The sequence below is a fragment of the Passer domesticus genome, chromosome 2 (genome assembly GCF_036417665.1).
Source record: "Passer domesticus isolate bPasDom1 chromosome 2, bPasDom1.hap1, whole genome shotgun sequence".
Taxonomy (NCBI): Eukaryota; Metazoa; Chordata; class Aves; order Passeriformes; family Passeridae; genus Passer; species Passer domesticus.
In genome coordinates, this window is record NC_087475.1 from 38,785,840 (window position 1) to 38,806,421 (window position 20,582).

The 20,582-nt window shown below is 36.5% G+C and overlaps 2 protein-coding genes across 4 annotated transcripts in view; one reads left to right on the forward strand and one right to left on the reverse strand.

Moving 5' to 3' along the window:
• Window positions 1–3,063: 3,063 nt before the first annotated feature.
• METTL21C (methyltransferase 21C, AARS1 lysine) lies at window positions 3,064–12,000 on the forward strand (the record flags this gene model as incomplete). The annotated part of the gene is given in 6 exon segments (XM_064411226.1): window positions 3,064–3,123; window positions 3,125–3,180; window positions 7,156–7,307; window positions 8,580–8,722; window positions 10,254–10,371; window positions 10,931–12,000. Coding segments are annotated over 6 exon segments (924 nt in total), but the record flags the coding sequence as incomplete, so codon positions are not given.
• The window catches only part of TPP2 (tripeptidyl peptidase 2), a 52,493-nt gene continuing 41,196 nt past the window's right edge, over window positions 9,286–20,582 (reverse strand). For 2 of the 3 annotated variants that reach the window (XM_064408324.1, XM_064408326.1), the window contains 3 exons: window positions 19,590–19,797; window positions 13,203–13,322; window positions 9,286–12,580 (listed from right to left, as the gene is read on the reverse strand). In XM_064408324.1, the coding sequence (XP_064264394.1) occupies window positions 12,491–12,580; window positions 13,203–13,322; window positions 19,590–19,797 (418 nt within the window). In that variant the 3' untranslated portion in view covers window positions 9,286–12,490. Of the gene's footprint in view, window positions 12,581–13,202; window positions 13,323–15,050; window positions 15,142–19,133; window positions 19,282–19,589; window positions 19,798–20,582 lie in introns of those variants that run through there. The other variant, XM_064408325.1, reaches the window with a different exon arrangement.

Genomic DNA, 20,582 nt, shown 5'->3' on the forward strand with positions numbered 1-20,582 from the left:
TACAGTGTTGGAGACTGTGTATTATGTGGTACTTGTCAGCACTGACATTAATTTATCACATTATCACCTCTCATAACATGCCAGAGATCTTTCTGGAACTCTGCAGCTTATTTTTCTTTTAACTGTCTTGAATAATTCTGCATTGTCATCACATTATTTTCAACTACATTTTAGGAATGCACTCAGCAGCACTGGTTCTTCTGGATCATTGAAAACCTGACCATTTATGGCCACCTTGCTGTTAAATTATTAAAACAAAATATAAAACTCCTTATCCCAACAAAACTCAGTTTCTGTAGGGATCTTTAGTGAGTGACTTATGAAAAGCTTGTGGAAAGCCACATACACTATAAGCTGGAGGACAATTCATGACATGCTTGTAGACACTGCCAAAGAACACACAAAACCTTTTTTACAGTTCCTCTTATTTATCACCAGCACTGCTGTTCCTCTCAGGTTAACCAGCACTGCCAGATTTGCCCCACTGTTCCCTATATGCCTCCAAGACTCCCTTGGAAATAAAACTCACATTTGTACAGTTTCCTGTGCTTGGGTATCAAGCCTGCTTTTAGATGCAGGCACCACACTTTGGTCTGGAGCTGATAATAACACTGTGGAGTTCTGAGTAATTACCATCTGGTCCTGCTCATCTGTGGTTATCAATTTAATTGACAAGACTATCATTTAACTTTTCTGGTTTAACTCTGCTGTCCTTTGGCACAAATCTGGCAGGCTTCTTGCTCCTGATGGGTTTAATGACCATAACATTTTCATTCCTGTTTATCACAACCTTTTAAAGTTTGATAATTTTACATAATTTTTATGCTGTAATTGGTACCATTAACAGCAGAGGAACTTTTAAATTTGTTTTAAAATTGAAACACTGTAATCTATAATCCAATAATAGGGACATATTTTTACTCTGCCTGTACATGGAAGAGAATGCTATTGCTGAGTTCAGTGACACAGTCAGGAAAAATACTCCTCCCAGATTTCCTGATAGTCTAATAGCCCTAAATGGGAAAAAGACCCACACTTCCCTAAATGGGAACAAGACCCACACTACCAATTAGATTTCACATTACCAGACCTAACACACCCCCAAACCTACACAATTCACATTAAAATACATAAATTCTAAAAATATTTTAAGTTTGCTTTACTTCATCACATTTGGCAGCCTGCTGCATTTTGTCTTTTGCCAATGGTCTAGGTGGTGAAATTCCCACGAATGTTTAGAGAAACAGAAAAGCCAGCCAAATTATTCAGAGCTTTGTGGAATTGGATGTTGAATTAATAACTGAAAAATGCCCTTTTACATGTAGAACTGAGGTGCTGTATTGCCCTCAGCCTGCCCATTCACAGAAGTCTGGAGAAATTTTAATTCCATGGGGCTACCCCTCCAAACAACAGTAATTTTCAATGTTAAACAAGAAATACTTGGAAACTGAGTGTGGAATAAGAAGTATTTATAGAAAATATATAGTAAATATATGTCAACAAAAGCTACATTTCAGAGTATCAGTGTTGATTCCTCCACGAGTTATAAACAAGAAGTGAAGCCATGCCTGCATGATTCATAAATCAATGGTAATACTGTCCCTACAGTTTCCACCCTTGCTACAATAGACACATTACAGAGTAAGCCAACTCTTCTGATTTCATTTAACAAATAAACTGTTTACATCCAGCATCAGTCCCATTCCAAAGCTTAGGACAGAGCTCTGACAGCAGCACCAGTCTGAGCTGCATTCACCCCTGGTGACAAATACAATAAATATGACAGCAGGAACATGCCTGCTAAAAGGTCCACATCTTAAAAAAAGCCATGGCAGTCATTCCAACAGCAACCTATCTTCATTTCCAATAACAGCTACTCACCTGCCTCAGGACCACTCATTTGCACTACTTGTAAGTCAGGCAGGTCTGTGGAATGCCAAGTTTACAATATCAACCTAATACAGTTAATATCTTAATACTAATTCCCAAGTACAAATCAAAACAGTATCTTTTAACTATCACATTTCAGAGGAAAGAAGCTGTTGAGCATTTGAACATGGAGACAAGTGTTTCCTATCCTTGGTGTGACTCCTAGAGACACGCATCAGCCCATGCATAAAACAGCTGCTGTGACACAAAAGGTTCATTTTTTAAACTTTGTCACTCTTCAGGAGAGCATTACCAAAATTCAAAAGCTTTTCACCCCAAAATGTCTATAAATTGCCTACAAATTGAGTTAAAAATCCATATTTCCTCTGCCTCCCCCATTTCTCTCGCCAGCCTTCATCCATTCATTAATTAGACAGGGGTTCTTTTCTAGCTTTATAACTTTCAAAGTAGTTTTAAAATTGTTCTGTCCTCTAATGGAATTGAATTTCTTTTGGCAGAGTGTTTGCAAAGAAGGAGAAGGGAGGGCAGAAGGTCAGCAAAGGAATAAATGTGTATAAACCTCTCCAATTCTTGAAATGTATAAGGAATACACATCTGGTTCATCCTCAACACCTATGACATCCATCTGTTTTAAAATAATCTGCTGGAAGACCTTCTGATAAAAGTGGGATTTTCATTATTTTCATTTGTTTTTCATCCTCTTTCAGTCCATACAATATTTCCTATGGTTATGACCTGCAGTGAAGATGATGAGAAACTTGTTTTTTCCTTAGGACTGACACTTCCCCACACTGTCTGTGACTCAGGGCAGGGAGGGTACCCAGAGTTTCCCCAGCCAGACGCTCAGCAGGGCGAGGAAGACCTGACCTTTTCCTGGTAGTGGGAGCTTCATGAACTTTTCCCTGTGCTTGGGCTGCTGCCAAGTTGCCACACTCATTATTTATGCGCTAGTTTGCCCACAGTAAGTTGCTGGCTTGGTTCAGCTCCACTGACGTAAGGCAAACACAGAGAACAGCGTCGTCTGCAAAAACAGAACAAGAGTCTGGAGGAGCCGAGAAAGGGGTTCAAAGTCTAAGAGGGTTTTTGACTTTGTACTGCACATGTGGAATTCTTAAGTGTAACATGGTAAGTGTAAGTTCTTCGAGCGCTGCCTGGTAATGTTACTCTAAATAACCTGCAATCCGACTGGCTGGAGGGGAAAGTTATTCTTTTCAGGTGCACGCCTGTATAAAATACCTCTGGAGCGTGCATCCACCCACAGGAAACTCCCCCTGCCCTCTGTCACATCAGGTACCCACGCAGCTGCCCAGCTAACCTCGTCTGATGTGCCTTTGTGTTCCCTGCTAACTAACAACAGAAATACCTTTGTCTGAATTCTTGTATTTCAGGTCGGCTCTGCGAGCCCACAGAATCGAGCTCTCTGTTTCGTGCGGAGTGACGGTCACTGCGGTATTTGGGTGCGTTTACCTTGTAGATTCAAATATCACATAGATTTACTATAATGATGTTCCTAACATTAACTTTTCCTTTGTTTCCTAGAACTTGTATTGTTGGTGTTTATTTTTTTTTTAATTTACATCAAGGTAACATGAGAAAATTGCATGGGCTCTAAAACAGATGTTAATGTATGGTTAAACCTGATATTGAAAAGAACAGACTGCACTTGCAAAGACCAGACTGCACATGTGAGCAAATGAAATTGGCTTTTGCCCAAGTATTTAAACTAACGCAGACTACACTGAGCAACTCTATGCTGAGATGAAACACATTTCAGCAGAGTTGTGTTTGCAGCTGAAGATCCAGTGACACAGCACTGCTCACTAACCTACTCTTTTGTGGCCACATAACTGGATATTAAAAGCTATTTCCAAGCAATTGATTTCAGTAGCTTAAGAGGCACTAAGTTTATTCTTATAGGTCCCTGTTACCTTAAGGTTTATCATAATCTTACAATTTTCCCCTGTTACCTTGTTAATTTTATGTAATATTGTCAAATAGATAATAGTTTTGTGAATTCTTCTTTCTTCCTTAGGTTCTGAAGAAATCCAATGTGATTTTCTAAGTTTTGTTCACAACAGCTTAAGACTATTAATGAAGTCAATACTGGTTTAAAAACTCTGAAATACTTTAGATAATAATTTCCCAAAAAAACTAATTTGGAAAAAAAACTGGCTACTAACATTCAAAAAGAGCCAAGGGAACAGATTTTGCTTGCAATATTATCAAACCAAAATTCTTTGAGAGATATATAATTTTTAGTAAAATATGGATCAAGAAAATGTCAAAATAGTGAGAAATGTTGTTTTTTGTAATTCTGTGAACACAGCAGCAACTTGAACATATATTGCATAGAGAATCCAATAATACAAACACCACCTATTTGCAGACAGCCTCTCAATATTCACTTGTGCCTGTAGCCTTCAGGAACAGTTTGTCATTTAAAATGACAAAGCTGTGCATCATTAAGGCCAAGACATTAATATACTTGAATTCTTGCATTTGTAAGACTAAAACTGTCCTGTAGTTTGCAGCTAAAAAAGGACTTACTTTTCACTCCTATGAAATATGCCATTGAATAATTATGGCAGTAGAATGAACATGCATATATATACATATATACACAGTCATGAACTCCTTTCTGTTCAGCAAAAGCTACAGCTCTACAAGATATTATTATAGCATCCAGAAGCTCCAGCCAAAAACCAGAGCCCAGTGTGTCAGGTGACATACAAACACAGAGTGCATAGTGTTTATCCCCCCAAATCACCACCTAGGAGCTCAGGAAACTTATGGACTTAAGGACCACACCAGAAGCAGGGTAACCAATGGTATGGATTTTAGCCCTCCTGATCATTTTAACGAATTTAGTAAAATCAGCAAGGTTTCTTTACCAATATTTAAGCAGACTCCCATTTTAGGGGAACTCAAAGTACAAAGTGAGGGAAAACATAACAATTTTCATTTTGAAAATGTAACATATCTAACTGAGTTAGAGCTCAGTCTGAATGAGTGATAAATAGGGTATAGATATATATCAGGATCAGAGATACAATTTTATTTGCTGCAGGTTAATAGCAGCAAATAGCTGATAAACAAATTTGTATTTATCAAGCATGTTTCCAAGCTATTTTCTGGAATTCACTGCCACCCACAGCCAACTGAAATTTTGGCCTGATGTAGTAAGAGCTTGCTTAAGCAAGGAAAAAAATACAGGGGGATCACTTTCCACCCAAACTGACAAATTAACAGTTTATTAATTAAACAAGGCATCAGATTTTATACATAGTAGACTACTGGACAAGGTAAAGTTTTAACCTACGTTTTAGTTTCAGGATTGTTTTTTTTCACTTAAATAGCACAAATCATTTTTGTAAGGCTACAAGAGCCAAACAAAAAACCCCACCAAAACAAACACTTACTCCAAGCCCCCAAATATGAGAATGTAGTGCTCTGCAGGTTTCAACATAAAATGTTCAGAAGACTGTGTCTTCAACCAAATGTCTTCTGGCTGTAGCCATCACCAGTTCTGACAGATTCATCCCTTTTCATTATGTACCCTCCCAATTTTTCATAGAGATTTCCTAAAACATTTAAAAATGAGCAGATTTTATTCTAGCATAAGGCATGAAAAGGAGACATTGCTCAAATCCAGAAGGCTACTTTTGATTAAATGAAAAATACCATTACTGTTGGAAGGAGATACACTGTGACATGTGGAATGTGAACGTGGATACACTCACGTCAGGGAATGCAGTGACTGCACCATTAACTTCAGTCTCTTACCCACCTTCATCTTACCTCAAATCACACACCACAGAGGAAAGCAGATCTTGTTACTAGCCAGATGGAGGCCCTCTGAAGAAAAAAAAAACCTGCAGAAATCTCTTTAAAGCACTTTAAAACACTTTTTTCTGTTGCAGTACAAAATCACTGCCAAGATGGCGAAAATGCAGTCTCAGAGGAATTAGAACAGAAATCCTGTCCTTGTGAATAAACAGAACAGCAATAAGGAATATATCAGGTATCAGTAGAATTGCAATGGTGTCAATATCATGTGCAAATTAAATCACTCACATAAGTCAGCAGTCACACTGCTCCTTAAAAAATACCTGCAGGCATTGCTAAACATCTTGGCCACTGCCAAAGATTTACCCCTTCCAGCGAGGATATGTAAAATAGCCTCCTGCAGTATGATGCAACCCAAATGATACAATACTTTGCAGTGCCTGTGGCTGGAGAGAGCAAATAGGTAGTCTCAAAAATGAGCATAATGGACAAATGTTTTTATCATGGATAAAAACACAGCTCTCTCCAGCCATCACATTATGTGGGAAAGTGAACATGTACAGCCTCTGGCCAGAGCAAGTTATGAATCTTTACAATATAGATGTGTCTGTGTATATATTTATATCTATATCTAATCTAATTTTCACACACTCACAGATATATGCATCTACATAGATGCTTCACTGAAGAAAACTCCAGTCAAGCAAAGAATTTCACTGACCTATGTCTCTCCAAGCAAATCTGTATTAAATACTGTTCCTGCTTTCATTGATGCCAGCTGGTATCAATCAGTTCCTTCTTAGATTGGGTGCTGCCCTGTACCCTGGGGTTAACAGAGGGAGTTATCAAAAAATCTTATGGATTCAATCTTCTCACTGCAATGATTTCCTGACTGCCATCTGCATATTCTGCAGTTCTGCAGTATAACTGGGTTAGCTGTTCTGCAGGAAAAGACAGGGAAGAGAAGGTAACTCTATGCAAGGAGACAAAATCAAGAGCACTGACTGAAGCAAATGAAACAGTTTTATCTCTGGAATCATAAGTCCCAAGTTATTTGAAAATAGTAAATTACACAGATGAAAAGTCACAGATATTAAAAGACAGTTATCTTCCTCAGCTATTGCTTCAACTTATAAGAGTAGCTCAATTTTCAGGCTGAATAGAATTAATGTCACTGTATCAATTCAGTGACATAAATTCTAAGTTTGTGCTAAATTATAAAATAAACACAATGATAAAAATTATAAATGAGACAGAAGAAAAATTCTGACAGTATTACTACATTCCCAGAAACAGTTTGTACCACACAGTGGAGTGGAGATGTCCCATCTCATCCTATTTCTTCAATCCATCACTGAAAAAAACTCCAAAAGGCCACCAAAGGCCACCTAAACTACTCACTGTCTATTTACACACATATTTCATATGAAGAGAGTACCTGAAAGATTTTATAACATTATTTTTTCCCTTCTGTTTCAGCTCTTTTGCCATGATCTCTGCACATCAGCCACCATTCCCCAGCAAAATTCAAAGAACAATGGACTGCCAATCCGAAGAAGAAGAAACCTGTGAAGAGGAGTACGACTCTGAAAACTGCACTTGCAGCTCTGAGCGTGCAAAATCTGACACAGGTTTAGTCCAATTTAAATGCTACAATTGCTATGGCATGCTAACATATAATACTTTGATTTTTCTCAGTCTTCAAACTGTAGATGTCATCATGCAACTTTTCCTTTGATATCCAAATTCCCCCATTCTTTCATTGTATATTTGCAAATATTATCAGATGAAATCTACAAGAAATCCCCTCTATCTCAATAATTAAGAAATATATTTAAAAAGGTCTCTGGATTTTATTTAGATATATAAGAATTATTTCTCAGTTGAAATCTCTTACAAAAGAGATATGGTTATAATATACATTGATTGGGCTTGTACTGTTGAAGCTGTGTTGCAGATTTTAACAGGCTAAACTGCTCCAACAGCTACTAAGGATTCCAGGCAGGCATCAGTTAAAATCCAGAGCAAATTTTGCCCTTGCAGTTAATTCTATGCATATCCTTGCAACAAAAGTTCAGCCATTCCAAACAGTGTCCTTGTTTTCAGTGATATCAGATGGAACAGCCTCAGCACCGATCTGAAGAACCTCAGCCATGAGTCCCCTTGCTATGATTCCTTGCTATGAGTCCTTGCTAGAACAACTGTAGCACTGACTTGCTGAACTACACTGTGTATGCCAACATAAAAAGCATCTTACAACCCTCCTTCTGTGGAAGAATGATTAAAAAACAACCACTAAGAGTTAGGTTTTCTTCAATGTAGGATGTAAATCCTAAGTCCTTATGTAAAAAACAGCTTGCTGTTCTAGAGCTGCTGGCCTCACAAATGAAATCTACAGCAGACACCAAAATACAAGCTAACATCATCCTGAAAAGCTTCTAGATATTATTAGCAGAGTTTTATATTTGAATTGGTAGCTTTTCCTAAAAGGCTTGTTTCTATCTCTGAATTGCTCATGTGAATACCTAGAATGGCAGGAAATGACCATTGCTCCTTTCACTCCCTGGCCACCCAGACTGTCTGGTTTTGGACAGCAACTAGTTTTCAATGAAGGGGTGGTCAGGCATTGGAATAAGCTGCTCAGGGAAGTGGCAGAACCACCACCCACAGAAGTGCTCAAAAGATGTGGGGACATGTTTTAGCAATGAACATAGTGCTGAGTTGGCTAATGGCTGGATTTAATGAACTTCCAAATCTTTCCCAACCTTAACGATTCTGTGATTCAAGACCAATGTCCTGAGAGCTCTTCTAGTCCACATGCCCACATACTGTTTTTGGAAAATACTTTTTACCCTTTAACAAGTTGCACACACACCCATGAAATTTCAACTTTGCTCTCACAGGCTCACCAGTAACTCTTAAAATACTGCAGAACTGGGTTCCCAGAGTTTCACACTACTTTGATAAGGAGCACTATACGTACGTTGGCCACCAAATTGTCATTCAGGAGTCCATAGAACACTTTGGAGCTGTGGTATGGCCAGGGGTAAGTACACAAGACCACATGCAGAAAGCTCACGTGACACAAGAGAAAATCAGGACAGCAGCACACAAATATTAAGGAAGCTTTCTTAGATGATACTTCTGACATTGGAAGTTTCCCTATGCAAAATGAAGTCCTTCTGCAGAAAACTCTGCCTTAGGGTAATTTGCCAGTTCATGCCAAAAGGACTATGGCACCAAAACATTTGTACACTGGATGTAGAGATGGAAAAAAAAAAAAATCAATAAGGGAACTCAAGAAGAAACATTCAGCTTTCTCCATGCTTCCAATCAGTCACTGCGGGGAAGTAAATAATCAGCAGTACTAAAAGGAGGCTGAAAAAGAAAACTGTGATAGATTAAATAAATAAAAAATGTTAAAATTACTAAATGTGCTTCTTTTAAAGAAAAGGCTGGAACAGTTTCATTACAGTATGGAAAATCATACTTGTAAGCAGTTCTTCAGTCTCTGCTTCTCCCACTCTTAAAAACAGAATTTTATGCAGACTAAGAAAACTTGCCTTTGAGGGAAGAGAGATATAACTGATAAAGACAAGAAAATCAGGATTTCAAAATTGTTCAGATCCACATTTATTTAAAAAGCTCACAAGAAAATGGCAGACAATTTCAAAACAATAGAGAGAGCATATGGGCGGGTGAAACAGGATCTTATTCTGAAATGTCAGATCATCAATTTGCACATTAATCAAGTGTCAGAATGCAGATGGTAAAACTCCCCAAGAAAATTGAGAGGTTGCACAAATTGGACTGGTGATTCATTAGCTGTCAGCTTTCCCAGAGCAGGTAGACAGTGTTGCATTATGAAAAGCACAAGAGTTAAAACAGTAACACAATTCTAAAGAAGAGAAGCAAAAGGGGGAAGACTGCTTCTTTGGCATCAGTTTATGTTGTTAATAAACAGCCCACTTATATTCTGCTGATAAAATCTTTACAAAGGCCTAATAATATTTTCATACAGTGCTGTTTTGTTTTTTTCAAAGGTTATACTATTATCAATAAACAAGTATAGAGTTTGTAAATAACCAATTTTCAATATCTTCTTTGCTAAAAAAAATGGAAACAAAAGAAGTTTTAAAAAAATCTCTGCTGAAGCCTAAAGTTACTGTATAATAGTGATAGTACAGCATAACATTTATGATACTAAACCAGAACATTACTTCCTACATATTGTTTAACTTTGCTGTTCTGACTGTATGGTTCACATCTTAACACTGCCTATCCTTGTGGGTCCTTTCCAACTCAGCTTATTCTGTGATTCTGTCTTGAGCTGTCAGAGGACTCATGTAAAAGTGTGTAGTAAATCACAAACTTAAAACGAAAAATAAATTGCTTTAAGTTTTTTTTATATTAAAAAACCAGGATACATCACAATTCTTCCCATCTTACATTTTTGTTACACCCATCAGTGTTTCTCATTATACTAAAAAGACACAACACCCTTATATAAAAACATCTAATGAATTTTTGTGCAACTTAGCTCTTACCCTCTTATGGATATGTGTTAACCATTTTAGGCACTGGCTTTATCTCAGTATCTGGAATCAAATCAAGAACAATTCAACCTCAAAGACAAAAAAGTTTTGGAAATCGGTGCTGGAACAGGCTTGCTTTCTATTGTGGCCTGTATCTTAGGTTGGTAAATTTGTATTTCCTTTGTGAAATTTGTATTTCTAGTGAACGATGATCTAGCTCTGCCATTGTCACTTTAAGGCAATGAAACAACAGTTGAAGTAAACTTTGTAACTGTTCATTTGTTGTTGTTTTAAATGAAAATCACTGTAAAATACTGTTTTGTTAACTAAATTACCCTAGTTACAGGGGAGTGGGAGGCTGGACCAGTTATGAAGATGAAGCTTCATACATGTTCAGCTACGTACCTATGAATTTTGCCCTGTCTCAAGTGAAAGGATGAGAGGAAAGAGCCCTAAGTTGTGCCAGGGGAGTTCAGATTTGATATTAGATTTTTTTTTTATTTTACAGAAAGGGTGGTTAGATACCCTTAGATTAAGTTGGCCAGGGAGGTGGTGGAGTCACTGTATCTGGAAGTATCCAAGAGGCATCTGGGTTTGGGACTTGGGGATATGGTTTAGGGGCGATTAGGGTAGTGCTGGGTTCATGGTTGGACAGATGATTTTGAAGGTCTCTTCCAACCTTAGTGATTCGTGAATTAACAAACTCATGTTTTCTTTAGGGGCTCACGTTACAGCTACTGATTTGCCTGAAGTTCTTGAAAATCTATCATATAATATTTCAAGAAATACACAGAACTTGAATATGCACAAACCTGAAGTGAGAAAACTGGTATGGGGAGAAGGCCTCAATGAAGAATTTCCTGTATCAACTTACCATTATGATTTCATACTGGCAACTGATGTTGTGTACCATCATGGAGCTCTGGACCCCCTGCTAGCAACAATGGTGTACTTTTGTAAGCCAGGAACAGTATTACTATGGGCAAATAAATTCAGATTCAGTACAGACTACGAATTTTTGGAAAAAGTTTGCAGTATATTTAACACAACCATTCTAGCAGAATTTCCAGAATCAAATGTCAAGCTGCTTAAAGCCACAGTAAGAAAGAATTAAAGAGAAAACTATTACTGATCTTGATTTAACGGCAGCACCTCACAGATTGGAATGCTTCCCAAGATTATGTTGCACCATCTGTGCATTTATGGTTGTAAAGTTGCAGTTGCATCTAAGTTTTGCATTGCAAATAGAAAAACCCAGCAAGGCAAAAGATATAGCAGTTTGTCTCTGGTTGATAAATATGACCTGTTCAAACTGACCAACTCCCCTCCACTGAAGGAACAATGTTAGTAAGAAGGCTTTAACAAAAAGCATTGATCTTCTGGGCTGCACTGAACTTCTGCTGTTTGTAAGCTTTCTTTCAGCACATTTTACTTAGGTACTCATCCAGAAACCAATACAATTTTTAGCTTCAGTATTTTTATTCATTATAAAAATCTTTTAAAGTATCAGAGTGAACATGGTGGTACTTTGATCTTCAACTTTGCACATTTATTCTGCTGTGTTTTGTATTTTTAACATTAATAAACATCTATGTATAGCTTTACAATATCTGATCAACATGTAACTGTCTGGCACTTTTATACACGTATCAGCCTGTTCTGATACTCAGCTTAACCAGGATTTCTGAATTTGCCTGAAATCACTCCAAAATGAAGAGTTTTGAAAATTTACAAGAGTACCTATGCATCAGCAATTGTGAGAAACATTGTAACCATTTGAGAGGTTGAATTTTTCTCAAAAACATTAAATGTAAACTCTTGCAAATAATACAGGTGTCCATTATTTTTCATCTAATAAGTAAGATTTTAGCTACTCTTGAAGTAGCTTTAAGGCCTTCATACAATTGAAATTAAGATCAAACATGTTAAAATTCAGTGTACCATAAAAAATACAGAACTTTTACAGGTTTGCAGTTCAAAGTAACAATTCAGAACATAACATGCATGCAGTAATTCTTTCCAAACTAATTCCAAATCCTTGATGTTGGCAGTTCTGGCACATCCATTGCCAGCAATGGGATGCACAATAAAGAAACTCCCTGATGACAGGAGTTAGGTTAACAGGTATTAAGCCATACCCAGGTGCCCTTACTGATAAATACACACAATTTAATAATCAGCATTCAGTAATGAAAACATGCGTTCCAATAAAAAGTGAAACTTCTCTTTTCCTATCCTGTCCCATATAAAATCATTTTAATTTTACAATTGTTGATTCTCTAGAATACACAATAATCAGGTGGATACATGACAGGAAGCCAATTTGCAGTGAAAGTTGCACAATGAGTCCATCCAAGCAACTTCATTAGCTGAAGAAAAAAAGCACACATTAAAAAAATGAATCTTACTCTTTTTAACATCTAAATCTAACACTGAATTGATATCAACACTTTACTAAAAATGTCTATAATCTGAAAGACAACAGATTGACGATCTGGTAAGCTTTGAATTCTTCAGTCCTGAAAAGGACCCCTCCTCCCCATTCTATATGATCCACATTCTTTCAACATAATGCACACAAATTTAATCTTAGGAGTTCCCATTAATTCTCCCTTAAGTTCTACGAGCAGTAATTATGATTACTATAGTTAAAAAAAAAACCCAGTGGTACAATGGCAACACAAGGGGATTTTTATGTAGGTATCTTTGACTAAGTTGTCTCTACTTCCTTTATGGCCCCACAGTAAGTTCCAAAAAGTAAATCTGCTACAAACAACAGTTACTCACAAACAAGTTATTCTAGAAAAAGGAAGGAAAAAAAAAATCACTGTTTCAAATGAAGGCTGAGTTACAAAACCTGGAAAAAGTTAAAATACTACATTTAGTGCTTTCTAAAATGAGAAGAGTACAAAAAATTCCAGAAGACTTATATCTTCTGAAAGGTTATGCAGCATGAACACAGGTCCCATTCCTTGGCCAAGCACTCCTTACCTGAATGCAGTTTTTTAAGTTGTCTTTTGTTGGCTTTTCTTCTGCAAGTTTTGTGGCAAACTTGAGCCCTCTTCCATACATTTTATTTACCAATGCATGCTTATAGGCAAAAGTCAAAACCTAGAATGTAAATTTAAAAAAAAACAAAGCAAATTATTTTAATATCTTACAAGGTTTAACAAGTGAGATCAAATTCTGTTCAGGTAGCAGAAGTGATACCAAGTAAAACATTTACACGAGATATTTGCAGTATAACAGATGATTCACAGTAGTAGTCATAAACACGAACTTCTTAGAGACTATTTCTGACTTCACAAACATATTTGACTTCAGAACTTATGTAACACAGATGTCACTATTTTAATTTTTTGTCACATTTCTAGCTTTTTTGGATTTTCAATCTCTACAGGCAACTGTAAGGCATATTAAAAAGATAATTGAAGAATCACCAACCAGGCAGGTATATTTTTGACCCAGAGAAGCAAAAACCAAATTGAGAATTTTAATTCCTAGGTAGTCACAAACTTATTGCAGAAACAAGTATGGATGTACAGGGTGAATGATATATACAGACAAAGACAGAGAAATGTACATAATTATAAACAAGCAATGAAGACAGGTAAGCATGAAGACAAGCCTCAGATTTTAGGTCAGCTCCTCATTATTGGTAACTTTTTAAGAAGAGATGATAAAAAAGCTCCTTCTTGATAATATTATTTCAAAAAAGCAGTCCTTACCAATGCAGTAGCTCATGTGAGCAAATGAATGTGTCTACCTAAAACCTAATAAATTTAGGTTCTTAACACCTGATCACTGACAGCATTCAGGGTGTTGCAAGATGGTTCAAACCATTTCACCAGCTGCAGGACTAAGAATTAAAGCAATCAAGACACTTTCATATATTCCCTTTGGAACACTCACAGTAAATAAGGTACTTTTTATTTTTACTGAAGAGTGACACAGCAGTAAATTTGGTGAATATGGTGGTGTGTCTGTTGTTGGCAGTGTTTATGAAATCTTTCAATAGAGCTTGCTATTCATTTCCCCTCATTCACTACAACACTTTTCCTTTGCACTGACTCGGCAATAAAGATTGAAGATTTCCCACTTAACATATCCCATTAACAAAAGCTAACAGAAACCCTTCAAGGATGTACAGAAACACGTTTTGCATTACAGAAAAAAATTAAGTATTTCTCAAGAATATAAACATTAAGGAACCAGAGATCTGAATCTTGTCAGGAGTGAAGAACCTGTCTAGTTTTAGCAGCCTGAACACTTCCACTTAATGTTAATCACATGCACAAGTCTTTGCAGAATCAATAGTTAAAATATAAAAAAAGAAAAACTTAATTATCAAGCAAGTCAAGGTGTAATTTTAAAGCTTCAAGATAACTATGCCAAAGTATTCAAGAGTTGCTCATTCTTCTTCTGTCTTCAAATACTTATTTTGCTGTATTGAAATATTCACTTAAGCTGTTGTAGCTTACAACACACACATATATGCAACAATGAGCATACAGCACCATTCACATATACAATTTTCCAAATATTGCTATTGGAAAAATATTCTGCATGCTGCATTCTCAATCCAATTATTCTGGATATTTTCCTAAAGCAAGACACATTAGCAAACACTTCTGAATAACTGCTCAGTGGATTTATTAGCAGACTTAGTTGGCTAAACTAAACTTAAAAAAATTTCTCTTCTGTAAAAGATGATAGAACCACAAAACAAAAAAACAAACAAAAAAAATCAAATGAAAAATGTATTGGAGCTCTCAGCAAATATAACATTTCTGAGGCTAACCAGAAATAATGTCACTGCTCTATGAAGAAAGCTCTTACCTGACCCTGTAAGTTTTGAATGGTTATTGAACATCAGTGATAAAGGCAGGAGGAAAGCCACTTGACAGCATTTCTTTCGTAACAGGGCTTCCTAGAGTTTTTGTGGCAAGAAAACAAAGCATTTTACGAAATACCCTTGCTCCGGCTAAATAAAAGGTTGGGTATTTCTAAATGAGAAAAAGGTTCTCTGCTGAACCAAAGGGTTTAAGACAATGCTCCAAGAGCTCCTGACATAAGACAATAATTTCTGTGTTAGTGTTCAGAAAAAAACCCCAATCAACTGTATACAAAGTTCAGCAAAACTACTAAAAATTCATTAGCACTTCAGAAGTTATGAACAATGCATGAGTTGATTTAAAATCAGAATTTGTTTACAAACAAAAGATGTTAGATAAGAAATAGTACTTTACAATTTGTACATATATTGGCCAAATTAAGTCTTATAGATAAAATACTGCAAGCTTTATAAGATCACAGAAGTAAAGGCTATGATTCCTTCATAAGTGTAAGGAAAATGTAAACTGCAGTGCTATTAAGATATAATAAACAGCTGCTATCAATGTATAAAACCATGAAAGAAACCTATTTTTAGTATCCAAAACCAAATTGTTAGATGAAAGAATAGTAACAACTTAAAAGTATTTGATATTATTTCATAACTATATAATAAAATAATAAATTATATAATAAATATAATGAAGGCCAGCTTTTGCATAAAAGCAATATGGGCCAGAAATTGCACAAAGAGCAATAAAAGTGTACTGAGAAAAGGCAATGCAGGCTTCTAGGATACTGGGGGAAAATCACTGTTAAGATCCTTTATTCCCCAAACTAATGGCCTGGAATACTACATGTGCTAGGACACAGACCCATGAATGTGTTTGGTTGTCCACCTCCTAACTAGCCATTGGCTATAAAGATGCATATTTAGGACAGTAAAATGCTGAAATGATCTCTCTGAAGACATTTGTGGGGCTGAAGTATTTAAAAGCTAGAAATCACTCTTTAAAAAAGTATGGTTGAATCCAGCAATACTAAAATGCCTAATGAAACTTTTCTAGTATCCTAATGTTGTTACCTATGGAAACAGACTTGTATAATCAATTAATTAATAATTTAAAGAGCTGATTAAAATATACCTACATTTATCTATAGTTAAAATACAAGGTTAAACAATACAATCTCTAGGTAATATACTCCAGCTATTTATAAGAACACTGAAGTTGCAATGTTTACAATTCCCAACAAATGAGCTTTTTCAGATTTATATACATCTATAGTAATAAACTAGGCTTTCTTAGCTATGTTTGTTGATTTTTCTGTGCTCTATTAACTGTCCTATTATAAATAAAAACTACATTAATAAAAAAAATACTCATTTTCATGGAAGCAAGGGGCATTAAAGGAATCAAATATCCAGCAACGCATTTTTGGCAGTGACTGAATAAAATCAGCTGGAAGAGACAGCTGCATCTGACAATACAAACTGTATCAGGAAAAACAATCCAAGTTAAAGATGTTTAAAAGATAAGATGGAAAGCTATGGGCCTTTTACTTGTTATTAAACTTATTTTTAAGTGTGACTTTGTTTTTTCCCCACAGCTACTAAAGCTTGAGGAGCATTACATTCTACAGATTGGTCATTCCCAATAACAAACACACAACATCCTATTACTCTCCTGTAGCAGTTGTGTTTAAAACAGGATTTTGGCCTAGAAAATGTAAAGCCATGTTCTAGGAAAATAAAGCGCTACCATAATAATGTTTGCATAATCTATCAAATACCTGCTGCATAAAGCTGTCTTAACTGGAGTTTATTTGAAATGCTTTTGCATACACAGGGGACATAAATATTTTCTTTTGCGTTTAGTTTAAAATGAACGTTCAGATAATAGCTGAAAGTATGAACAAATGCGCTTACTATCAAAATTAAAGTTACTTCCCTACGTCCTTGCTACAATACGGTGACAAGAGGGTTACTTCAGTGACAAATAGACAATTCAAAGGAACTACCAAATGCCCTGTGGTGCCCAGGTGCTACATCTGCAGAGGAGAGACGAAACAAGGGACAGTACTTTATTTACTAGAAGGTGAGAAGAAACACATAGAAAAGTGATGATGCTCCTGATTCCACTTTAGAAACAACCTAAAAGAAAGCATGGTCTCTCTTGGTTTTCAAAAATTTACATAGCCTTTTAATTACTGACAGCTGCATGAACTTTATAGGAAGATTAGAGCTAAATGCACTTAGAGCAATGCTTCTATCTTAAATAATATAAATATATAATTGAATGATCAGTGCAGTACTTAAATGCCTGATTTCCATCCCTTTTCACCCAGATGTTCCATCTTTCGAGTGCCAGTATTACACAGCCATGTCTACATAAAAGAAGAGCTCCACGTTTTCATCTCCAACACACTGCTTCAGAGTAAGCTGGCTGTCTCTTGACAACTCTCCTTTGATGGACTTTCACACAAAGTCTATCCCCTATCTGACTTGGCTGCTCCACTTTCAATCTGTGCTGGTTTAGGATGGGCTAATTAGTTTTCTTCACAGCAGCTGGCATGGGGCTTTGTTTTTGATTTGTGCTGCAAGGAGTGTTGATAAGTCAGAAATGTTTTAGCTGTTGCTGAGCAGTGCCTGCAGAGTCCAGACCTCTTCTGCATCTCATCTCACTGCACTAGTGAGAAGCTGGTGGTGCACAAAGAGTTGGGAGCAGAAACAGCCAGGACAGTGATGCCAACTGACCAAAGGGATATCCCACACTACATGGCACCATACTCAGCATATAAAGCTGGGTAAGAAGGAGAAAAAGTGGAAGTTTAGAGTAATGGTGTTTGTCTTCCCAAATCATGGCCGCATATGATGAAGCCTGGCTTTCCTGGAGATGGCTGAACATGTGCCAACCCATGGGAAGTGGTGAATGAATTCCTTGATTAGTTTTGCTTGTGTGGAAGGCTTTTGTTTTGCTGACTGTTTTTGCACCCTACAAGTAGCTCTATAGGCCTCATAACAGTCAATCAGTTTAGATTTCAATTTGAGTAATAAAACTCAAAGTATGAAAAAGAAGACAAACATAGTACATAAACAGGATGGAAATTATTTCCATATGAAATGCTACAAAAATCTAGATAAGTTTTGATCTTTTAGTACCAATTTAACAATACAGAAGAATCAATTTTTCAGAGCAAAACCGGAATATACACTTTGAGAAATCCATGATTAAGACAGTCAAAGAGAGAGGTTCCTAATCCGTAGAACTCAAATCAGAGTTACTTATTCAAGGCCCAAAGCACACAGCTCAGCAATGCTATCTGTCTTGAAATAAAAGCCAAAGAGTAAAACTCCCAACAAAATGTCTACATTGGAATTCTTCCACTGAAATTATTCCCATCAGCTTTAAAAAAATAAAGAGTAGGAGACAAATAAACCAGGGGTTACTATGCTGGAGCGAAGTACTGCATTTACAAACAGACAGCAAGAAAATCATGTGCCAAACAATATGACTGAAGCACAAAATCTGCTACCACATGATATTATTGTCAGTTAACGATTAGAGGAGATACGCTGAAAAGATGTATGTGCACAAGGACATATACATTAAAGTAAGGAGGGTAAGCACCATCAACCTTCCTGCCCAGGCCTCCACCAAAAACACAAGTTCTTACAGGAAAAGTTTATCTACTGTCAAGGAAGTTAAATGCTTTATCTTGTTTGTTTTTTTCTACTTGTATAAGTTTTTCTTTTGTAACAATCTGAAGCACTTTGGTAATTTTAAATAATTATCAACAAATACCCTGGTTACTTCATCTTCCACTAAAACACAGCCAAATGTGACAGTTAAGTTCAGAAACTAATTAACATCATTAGCTCAAAAGTTAAAAATACAAAGTCATAACCTCTCTAAATTAAAAGCTACATAATTAATCACCTACAATGGATTTTTTTCCCCTTCTGAAATTGCTGTCTTGAACAAAGTAGAAAAAAAATTCAGATCTTGGGATCAGAAATACTGAAATGACAGGGAAGTCTGTGCTAATAAATATGTTAGTGTAATTATTTCCGAGGGTTTCTTCCTTTACCTCTACAGACATTACTGACAGCAAAACACAAAACTTCTCTTGTCCATAGTGTGGAAGAGGCTACAGCATGCAGGACTGAACAGGGTGGGGTGCTGCACACCTCTGTGTGTACAGCTACAAGAGCGCAGAGGTTAATCGAAAATATTCCCTGGAAAGTACAGAAAGAAGCAATTCAATAAAGGAAGCAGCTTTTTTGTGGAAATCTGGCACTGTCTTACACCCTTCCCTTAACCTCTACATTCACTTGAACAGAGACAGGCCTACCATGAATTTGACAGGCTTGGCAAATCTCTGTAGAAAAAGGTCAAAGGAAGCACAAGGTACAGGGGGGACATCATGGCAAGGTAGAAGGGAGGAATGTACAAAGCTGTGCATACAAAGGCAGTGCATAATTCTAGAAGAAACCATCAGAAAACCCAACATGCAAATGGAAAAAAACCTGCTCTGGTCTCTTACCTTGCTGTCAGAAAGATCAGTCCATTTTGTTGTTTCCCAGAATGTCTCTGTCAAAGCTTCTGAGCAGCTTTCATGATCCTCATCTTTGCCTTCTGCATCACTGGAAGCAGCCCCTTCTTGGGTCTGCAGATGAAGAAGTTGGTCAGCCAGTGCACTTCCCTTTCGACAAAGTGCATCCACTAAAGTACTCTTCTGTTTCTCCATTTCACTAGGGAGAAAAAAAAAATTATAAAAAATATTTAGACTCTTTTGTAGATACCTCCCTTAAGAACAGAAACAGTGCTAACTCAGTTTAAGATAAAAAGTTTACAGTCATTAGTACACCCAAGACTATTTACTATAAATTAAACTAACCATAAAAGATTACCCAAAGACTACGCATTAATGATACTCAATTATTCTTCTAAGTATGAAATGCCTTATATGACTTAAGGCAAGGGCAACTCAGGATTCTAAAAGTAAGTCAGCATCTAGAAATACAGCTTTATAGTTCCTGGCATTATAAACAGAGTTGACTCTACCACTAACATAAGCAGATATAATTCAACTGACTTCAAAGGAATTGCATCCATTTAAAGCACCACTAAATTTGGTATTCAATTTCAGCTGTTATATTCAAAACACATGACCTAATGGATCAACTTACCAAGAAATGTCTAGAATTAAGTTTATTATGTCAAGGCTTTGCTTTTATATTAGCAACTCTAGAACTACACACAAATCTGGATTCAGGATAGCTAGAACAGACAATAGCTTTACAATTGAAATCTGCTATTTTATAGATAATCCACAATGATGCATCTCCCATTTTAAGGGCCTAATAATCAGATCTGCCATTCTTTCACTAAAACAGCACCATGCTAAACACAGTGAAATCCATCACTTATTCTCCAGACTAAGGTGTCACCTTCAAAATACTATCTTCCTAAGGATATACATACTGATAGTACAGAAGAACAATCTAAAACTAAAGAAAAACAATGGGTCTCAAAT